Source organism: Thunnus albacares, chromosome 22 (genome assembly GCF_914725855.1).
Source record: "Thunnus albacares chromosome 22, fThuAlb1.1, whole genome shotgun sequence".
Taxonomy (NCBI): Eukaryota; Metazoa; Chordata; class Actinopteri; order Scombriformes; family Scombridae; genus Thunnus; species Thunnus albacares.
The window spans coordinates 21,745,131-21,754,968 of NC_058127.1; the positions used below are offsets into that span (position 1 = coordinate 21,745,131).

The 9,838-nt window shown below is 39.1% G+C and overlaps 1 protein-coding gene across 1 annotated transcript; it reads left to right on the forward strand.

Moving 5' to 3' along the window:
* Window positions 1-261: 261 nt before the first annotated feature.
* LOC122974022 (interleukin-13 receptor subunit alpha-1-like) lies at window positions 262-9,630 on the forward strand. The gene is made up of 10 exons (XM_044341854.1): window positions 262-776; window positions 3,204-3,340; window positions 4,168-4,348; window positions 4,437-4,536; window positions 5,379-5,542; window positions 5,732-5,862; window positions 6,089-6,230; window positions 7,169-7,268; window positions 8,079-8,163; window positions 8,255-9,630. The coding sequence occupies exons 1-10, from the start codon at window positions 704-706 to the stop codon at window positions 8,351-8,353; spliced, it is 1,212 nt and encodes a 403-aa protein (XP_044197789.1). The 5' UTR covers window positions 262-703; the 3' UTR covers window positions 8,354-9,630.
* The last annotated feature ends 208 nt before the right edge of the window (window positions 9,631-9,838 follow it).

Here is a 9,838-nt window from a genome sequence, read left to right on the forward strand (position 1 = left end):
AGGTGCTGTGTTGAGCTCCAGTCATGCATACAGAAAACTTTCCCCGCACAGCTGAGTGAAATGTACAGTCTGTCTCCTCTGCGTGTTTTTCCTGGACATGAGTTATCATATTGCCCACTCTCTGTTGTTTGTTGCTGCATAAATCCATTACCATTCGGATAATCAGTTTAATGATTCACAGACTCATTTAGAGCCTGACGACTTCCTGGAGGGATGGATGAACACTTGTGATCTGGGACATTGCACTTAAGATCACACGCATGCGCGATCCGCCTTCATTAAGGGAGCCACAAGGGCAGTATGGTTTGGTTTTTAACTCCTGAGCGCTCAAAGTGTTTTATACAGTGGTGGGATGGACGTGCAGCTGTTGAGACAGCGCCCGTCAGAGTGAAACTACCTCCCATTGAGTCATCTCAGCTCCGACGCTCCTTCCACACCGGCTCCGCCCCGCTATTCCCGATAGAGCCACCGACACGTCGAGGGTGATCCTGGTGACTTTGTGTCCCCTGTCGTGTGATCCTGATTAATATTTCTTCTTCTTCTTTTTGATATTGGACTATTCATCGCCCGAACATCAACCAGATTTTGAACTCTTATCAGACAAGATTTCTTTTTTCTTTACTTGGAGAAGCTACGAGAGGATCGTGGGAGCTGACGCGCTGCCGGATCAACTGGAATAAGCGCTCAGATTCCTGAGGACAACATGACTTTACCTCAGGAGCTGTTTGTTTTTCTAACATGCAGCGCCGTGATATTGGTATTCCACTGTGAGGCAGGTAAGGACTCCTTCACCACCCGTTGTAATAACAGCTTACATTAGACAGGTATTATCTTGTATATTAAGAGCCTGGTGAGGGTTTGTAGGCGACAACACAGCTCGTTTATGATACCAAAGTTCATTTAGTCGGTGTTACACTGTATTTGGTGACCCCGTAGATTTTGTGACCTGCAGTGTTGGAAGTATACTTTACTTGAATAAAAGTGTCAATACCACAATGTTAAAACACTTCATTACAAGTAAAAATCCTGCATTTAAAATCCTACTTAAGTAAAAGTACGCTATATAAGTGTTACCAGCTAAATTACCAGTATTTTAAGTAGGATTTTAAATGGAGGATTTTTACTTGTAATGAAGTATTTTTACATTGCGGTATTGATACTTTTACTTACTTTACTTTTACTTTATTTGGCTTCCTAAGTAAAGGATACTTATTACAACACTGCAGGTAGCAGAATCTGATGTGTCACCAAATACGGTGTAACACTGGCTGTAATGACGCACATGGCATCATGAAAAAGCTCTGTCACGGAGAATGGTGAAAATGTTCACACACATTGAAACTTGGAGGTTTGGAAAAACCATAAAGTCAAAGCCGAAGCATAGTCGGTTGATCGTTAGCCCAGTGATTTTTCTATAGGATTCCCTTCTATCTCTTCCGTTTGTTCAACTATAATTATCACTTATATCTACATATTTCTAATTTCTCTCTGTCGAGTTTGAACAACAAATATTAATTCTGCTGCTCAATAAACTTCTACATGTTCACTCTGTAATAATGGTTATACCACTCGTATAGATTTGGTTGCGCCCTTATTGTGCAATGACGGTACAAGCTCTGAGTAATGTAATAATTTTAGTTTATGTAACGTAATGATATATTAATAGAATATGTTATATTTGTCGAAAATCTTTCAATATGGTGTCAAAACACAATTTGCAAAAGTGGTTTTAGGCCTACAGGAAATTGAATTTGATTCCAAAATAAAATCATTCTACAGTTTGAGAAAATGCTACAAGGTAAAGGCACCTGCAAACTCAGTAATCTATGTTTAATCCGTCAGGAAGAGGTTTGCTGAAAACTGTGGATTCACTTTATCAAAATACATTCACTGTCAGTCTCAAAATATATTGAACAGAACAAACTTTTCATCATATTTGACTTCACATGCAAAGTTTGCCCACATGCTAAAATCCCACTGAATTCCCATTCTGTCCTTTTCTATATCCATATTGTAACGCTCACTGACTCAGAACAGGTAAGAACCCAAAAGCACCACACAGAAAACAGTCAGGTAAGAAATAAAAGTTCATATGGTTTATTCCAGTAAAAAGGCAAGGGTCAGAAACAGGAGATCAATCAGAGAAGACAAATTTAACCGGCAGAGAATCAAGGCCCAGGGAATCAGGTTGAAATTCAGACAGAAAGGTTCAGGAATCAGGTAGGAAGTGCTGGAAAGGTTAGCACAACGCAGAGGACAATCTGGCAAGGAACTAGTGGAGATTTACTGATATATGTGCTGACGAACTAATGAAGGAATGAGCTGCAGTTGGGGAAATTGGCAGGAAAAACTAGGTGAAGGGAATAAGGTGATAGCATGGCTTGAGGGAGTGGCAGGATCTGAAATAACAGGATAATTAGAAACCTTGAAAACAAACGAGTAGATGTATAAATGAAGTATAAATACAGGGAGATCAGGAAGGATTCATGACACATATGAAATATCAACTCATACTTTACGTAGCTACCCTTAGGTGGGTATTGACAAGGACAGTTAGAGTAGGAATCCTCTGTCATTTCCCATAAATCTCATTTAGTTTATGGGTGATTTTACTTGGCTTTCTCTTAAACTGAAACATCTGTGAGACAACTTATTTGTTATTTGAGCACATAGACTTTCTTCCAGGAATATAATTCATCTTTTGGGATTTTCAGAAAAACAGCTGTGGGGAAATGTTTTTCTCAAACTCATGTTTGCTCAGCTCACTACCAATAAACAACCTTGATTGCACGTTACATTAAAGGAGTTATGTCATACTTCAGCCCACTTAACCGCAGTGTGTTGCACCATGACTAATTAGTTCAAACGTACGAGGAAGTGAATTTTCTTTTACGATGCAAAACGGGTCTATATGAAAATCTTATTTCCTTATATCATCATCCTTATATCATCGTCATTGCCAGATTAACCTAATGGGCCTGAGGCAGAAATGAGTTCTGGGTACTTATCTGGAATTATCTGCAGGTTTTTATGTTACTATGAGAAAACCAGTGGCATCTGTGAATAATAAATGTAAAAATTGAAATTGAAATTGAATTGAATTGATTGCTGGGGCTAGTGTTGTGATCCTTTGAGCCTATAACAGCGTCATTAGTTGTGAACAGGTGAGGGTAATTCCTCTTTTTTAAATTCTCGTCCAACAGATCGCCTTCCTCCACCGACAGAGCTGTCATATAAATGGCTGGACCCGTTTACTGTCAACGTGTCCTGGCTGAAGCCCACCGGTCTGCTGGACAACTGTGACATTGAATATGAAGTACAGTCCTTGAAGGACACAAATGTAGGAAAAATGATGAGTTGTGTCTCTTTGGTGTGGGTGGGGGGGTCTTGGTGTCCCCGGGTTGCAGCAATAAAACGATGGAGAATTAGATCCACCTCACTGAAACACAGATGTAGCCCATTAGCTACAGATCACATACTTTAAATTACATTACAGCCAAACAGTAAAACACAGTTCTTTTAGATTGATTCCAGGCAGCTCATTGGTTTCACTTCAACTGCCTTATATATCAAGTTGAATTTACTCATCATGAGGGAAACTGTTGTGTAACATGCTTTGTGGCTCAGGAGGGAGGGCTCATACTGAAAATCTGATGATATCATCAGACTACACTTTTTTTTTGAGGACTATGAGGTTGCATTATGGGATGTGTGGGGTGATTTTTGGTATATCTCAGCCTCAATTTTGACCATTCTTTCTGTCTCACAAGTCCCTCAATTTTATGGAAGTGAAGCACAAAATGCTAAGGATAAGAAATTGGACAAGGAGCAAGGAACAAGGAAAATCTTCCTTGGTCATCCATTAAAGGAATCTCTGGTATCCATGATTTGAGAATCAGCAACAACAACACAAAAATAACAATAATTTAATATGTCTAATGTCCTAAAACACAGAAAAAAGTACAAAAAAAATCTTACATCTCTGCTGGTTGAGTTTCATGCTGAAAATGAAAGCCCTTTTGTGTTGGATTTGAACATTTTTGACTTATTTCATTTTTTTTTTTTACAATGCACTTCCAACCTTAGGTGGTTGGATGCAGAAGACAAAATGTTTGGATATGTGTTGGCATAGTTGTCATTAAAGCCCATGTTGTTTTTTTCCTTTAGCCTAGACGCACAACCTTGACAAATATCAAATGCACTTGTATGACAGAAGACATGGATTCTGACGGTTGCAAGTATACCATTCGTACTGTCAGCAAAAATCCCCCTGAGGATTGGTGTGCTCCCATTCTCAGGAATGGGAGCACACCTGTGACCATAACCACTAAGGCCCCTAAGCCTCAAGGTAAGAACCAGAAAGCTGCAATGACAATGATGTAACTAACTGAGGTCTTATATTAAGATTAAGACACCTTTGTTTTTGTATTACACAGCTGAAGTGGTGAAGGATTTCAAATGTCTCACCTACCCCAATGAAATGAACTGTTCCTGGATCCCAGTAAATTCATCTCTTAAGCTGAAGCTCTCCTATAGGTGAGAATTACAGGCAACAGCCAAAGTAGAGGATATATATATATATATCAAAACATGCACAGTTAACTTTTAATGATGGTCGTTGAAATTTTATCTGAGGGAATTGTTTTCATGTCATGTCATTGTACATTTAGGAGCATTTAACTTGCATTGTAATTGGTTCAGTGGAACTGACTCAACAACCGTGAAATCATGCAACGGCAGTTTGTTTTTATTTTTTCTCCTTAGTCAAGTGATGGTAAATGTCAGGACAACCTAGGCTCTGTTATGCAGCTCTTGCAGAAAAACAACTATGAGGAAATAGTGGGGAGGAGTTCTTCCTGTTGTTTAATTTTTCTTCCTATATATTTGAATATAAGGTTGCAAAATTCAACATTATGCAAGCCATGTGGGTTTGCGTAGCCTCTATAGTTCCTCTAAAGTGTCATTTTTACAGGAAGATATTTTACACACTATCACACTCCTTTGTTCATAACATCTAGCAATTCAGCCTTTAGGTCAACAGATAAATGTCAGGAAAAAAACAGGAATTAAGTGCCAGAATGTTGAGATCTCTTCCTCAAAGTGCTCAACTGGCCATCAGCAGCGCAGGGTGAAAATGATCGCACTGATGTACATGTGGATTTTCATGCATCACTCAGGGCTGGTGGAGTTTACTCATTTATCAGTGCACAGGGATTATATTGGTTTGAAGATAATCTGTCAGCGTTATGGACATCTAGTGGCGACTGAAGGAATTGCAGCATCAACAGTGAGGACAGAGCAAAGAGGAGCGTTTGGGTGAAATACTCTGTATAAACCATGTGTCGCTAACTCCCCACTCCCCTGTTTTATCATGACAGGATTTGTGGAAATTCTGAAGTGGGAAAACCTTTAAAATCGTGTGACGAGTTTTACAGTGATGAGAAGAGGGGCAATTGTAACCTGAAAGGTGCCATTTACAAGGAAGATATCTGCATGTGTGTGGAAACTGAAGCTGGAAGGAGCACCTTTAAACCTTCATTTGGTTGGTGTTATTTCTTAATAGTTTAATATTGATGTCATACAAATTGTGAAAAGAAATATAAAACATTTGCTTTTAAAGAATACTTTCATATCCAGTGATTGAGTCTTGTTTTTATACTTTTGCTGTCAAGTACAATTGAAAAAATATTGGATTTTTTTTTGTTTGTTTGTTCTTTTACAATCTCCTCAGTGCTACCTTTGCGAAATATGAGTGTCACAAAAGAAGGAGATAAGCTCAAACTAAGCTGGACACCTCCAGAGATCGGAAAGACTTGTCACTGGATATACGAGGTCTGCTACGGACGATGCAGTGAGCCCATGGTAAGTTGACAAATATAACTGTTCATCCTAAAAATTCAAAGTTGTTCCTCTTTTATATAATGAGGTTTGTCTTTGCTACACCGACATGTTTTAAAATTTGAACATTGAGTCTGAGTCAGTTGCAAATGTTGTGCTCAGGTCGAGACATTTAAATTGAGGCAACTTCATCTTTATTTAATGAATGGCTATATCCCTAACAAAACACTGTGTGCTCAATTTTTTTCAGGAATGCAAGAACATCACTACACAAGATAAGCATTTCATGGTGGCCTATGATAAAAGATGCCGCTATGAGTTCAAATCCAGGACCATGAACAGTATCTATTGCACTGCAATAAGAAGTGACTTCACTGAAGTTGTAACTTATGGTAACTGTCTAACCAATTTTACTTATAATCATTTTATTGTGTGTTTTAGTGTGTTTATTAAGTGCACTAAAGCAAAGTAACAGAGTTTTTTTTTTTTTTTTTTTTTATACATTAAAAAAAGGCAGAACAAGCCATCTAAAATGGGATGATTCCAGACAACTGTTGAAATATTAGGTTGCTTTAAGATTTGCTACAGAGGTTTACAGAGGAGACTTTAACTCAACTCTCAACGTGAGAAAACTGCTGGACAGAATGCTTTACAATATATATTTTTATTTCCTTATTAAGTCTTAATGTCTATAATTGTGGACAACTTAGATTCCTGATGAGTTTTAAAACACAAAATGTGTCCTTGCACATACAAGATGGCCAAATGTCTTAGATTGAATATGAGCTCCAACCTATGGCACGGATCAGACACTTTCACTTTCATTTAAGGCACCATGTGTACAATTTGAATATATTGGCGCCCCCCAGTGGTAGTATCAAAAAAGACAACTTGGCACACAGCAATGACCACTAATAATGCATAGGATCTATTTTGCAGAGCAGATCCGGTGTTTTGATCTTTGATATTAATATAATATTTACATTGACTCTTACACACAGATTTAAACAGTGTGAGATTCACTCTGGGAACGAGGAAACATCATTAAAGTTATTAATTTATGTTTTTTTATGAGGAAAACAAATCATGTTGACTTTTCAGATTGCAACTATTGCAGTGGTTTCTTCACTTCCTTGTGTGCTGCAAATATTTCCTATCAATGATCACATGGAACACCACAATTTGATTTGATCAAGCAGGATGACTCTAAACTGGTGTGTTGGGGATGTTTTTTAGGTTTGCATTTTGGTGTACAATGTCTGACCTGAGAGAAAAAGCTTGAATTTGACTTTGGAAAAGCTGAGGAACACTTGTTTGTTGTTCATTGCAGGTACTAATGAGCCTCCTGATGGGACACTGACTGTGGTAGCCATTGTCATCCCTGTCATTCTGTCCATCTGCGTCATTTTGTCCTGTTACTGCTTCAGGAGGTACGTTTCGGAAAAAGAACTGTAGGCCTAAGTAGACCTAAGTAAAAGAGTTCTGTCTCAAAGTGTCTGCAGACAGTACAAAGTAAATCTCTGGGTGCCTAAATTGCTTTACACCAAATTGTGCAGTCTATCTCAAGCATGGATGTTGTGAAGCATACCTTTGTGAAACAGTATTGGAGACTGGCAACAATGAAAACATGTCACGGAAATTACTGCAACACCTAAACTTTGTATAAAAGTTGATCTGGTGCCTTTGATCACACCACCCAAGAAGCACAGCTTATGTAATCAGCCCTGTTTATCTATGTGTTTGTGACAAATGTTTCTTAAAGAAAACTAATGATAGTATTGTCAGGAAATTAGTTGTGTACAAAAAGCCCTTTAACATGAGGAAACCTGGTGGCGCTAGCATAGCTTGTGTGTGGGTGGAAAGAGGTCAACAAACCTACCCCACCCCTCAAGTACACATGCAAGCACAGCTACAATAAATAGAAAAGTGTCATTGGAAAGGAATGTTCATTACGAAGGAGCAGATCACTGGCAGCCAGAGCTCACGTGTTACACACTCAGATTTCCTTCTCCCAGGACTAGTATGAACTCTGGATGTGATGCTTGAAAACATCAGCCAAAGTGCATCACAGTCATTTCTTTGTAATAAAGACACAGAATTGATTTTTCAAGTTTTACTTGAAGAAAAAACATCTGCTTGATATTCTAACATTACAACATTACATTTTGATGGTGGAAACATTGTGTACCACCTGTTGCTTTCTGTCACTGACATGCTCGGTGTAATATGTCTGTTTCCAGGCACAGAGCCATTATTTGCCCCATCATACCAGATCCTTCAGCAATATTCAAGGAAATGATGATGAACGGAAACAAAGAACTCAAGGTATATTTCAGGAAAAAATTAAAATATCTATGCTCTTCTCACATGCTCTCTTTTTCTCCAGAAACACTCATCACACTGTTCTGTTTTTCAGACTCCACCGGGGAATCTGTACACACCAGTGCCAGAACCCATTGAACCCTGTAAAATTACCCTTGTGCCTGAAAACAGTGTCCTCCAGCAAAATTCCTGACATATACACGTAGACAGCAATGGCTGCAGTGCTGCTGGACTTCTACTCCGGACAAATTCATCTGGAACATTTACTGAGTAACAACACCAGGCTGGAAAGCTTTGTTTGACTGAACTCTATAGGTTGAAAGTTTCAAGTCTGTTGCACATCTGACAGGTGTGGTTAGGAGTGCACTCTGTTGCACACGCGCTATACACACCCGAGTACAATTCTACATCTCCATCTCAGCAGCTAGATGAGAACTCGAACCACCAGAGCTGCTATTAAGTTTCTCTCTAAGGCAATGCAGAGGTATGTTCCTGTGTTGGGACTGGATTAAATGCCCTGTATCGTTGGAACTACCTTAAAACAGCCGCCAAGCTCTGGGACCCGGAAATACAAACAGGACAAGACACTTTATCATGGCTGCCTTGTGCTGATAGCTTCCTGTTGAGGACTATGGAGGAAGATGAGGATGAGGGCAGGGTGTGTTTGGCTGACTGCATAAATGGTCCAGCAGAAGCTGTATCTACTGGGAACTGTACTAGTGGAAATCTGCCATGCAAATGAAAGAGCTCAGAAGTGCAAAAACCCCCCCAAAAAAACAAAAAACAAGGATGACTGTCATCATGGCAGCTAAACAATAGGCAGGAAGCAATAATGAAGTGGTGGGAAAGCACATGCTTCTTATCACTTGAAATGAACCCAAGACTTCACAGGAGGCCAAGAGCTGCCTTGGCTCTCCTGAACTCCACACATGAGGAAAACAGCTTGTTTGCTCTTGTTTGCATGAATACAAACACTGTCTTCTAAGGATACTACTACTGATGGTGTGACTGCATGGCAGGAAGCACAGGGTCAGTGTTGGGAGACCTTTTATCCCATCCAAAAGACGCTGCAAGAGACTTCATCTCTTATGTAAAATTTGATAAAGAGGTATGGCAATGGTGAAATTTTGAGTATCTAATCATAGAACAAAACATCTTCACTTCTGCTGTTCACCCATTATTAGTGCATGCCAAGAGGAATTACACTTTGTTGTCAGTCAGGAAATTTGCATGCACTCTGTTGGCAGACACTGGTAGGTACTGACTGCCACATTTACTGTAGACAGACAAACTTGCATATTTTGGATGGAAATAATCATTTTCTTTAAAGAGTTAATCTGAAACGTCTCTTAAAAATGGGACCCTGTGGTGTTCAGAAGTGTTTTCAACCTTTGTACACAGCTCATGCTCTTTTGGAAAGAGAACAGTGATATAGAATTGTGTAGCTTACATTAAACTGATTACAACTTTGGTGTCTGTCTGTAGTGGCTATTTGTTGAAAAGATTTTCTCTGCTAGGTTGTGTTCAGGCAATTAAGAAATCCATTGTTCAGGCAAGATTCATGTTTAGGTTGATTTATTTTCCAGTTCAAAAGCAAACATACATGAGTTCATTATGCCGCCTCTCTCTTGCTCTGTTTAAAAACCATGTCCCTTCCTGGTACATCACCTGACATTGA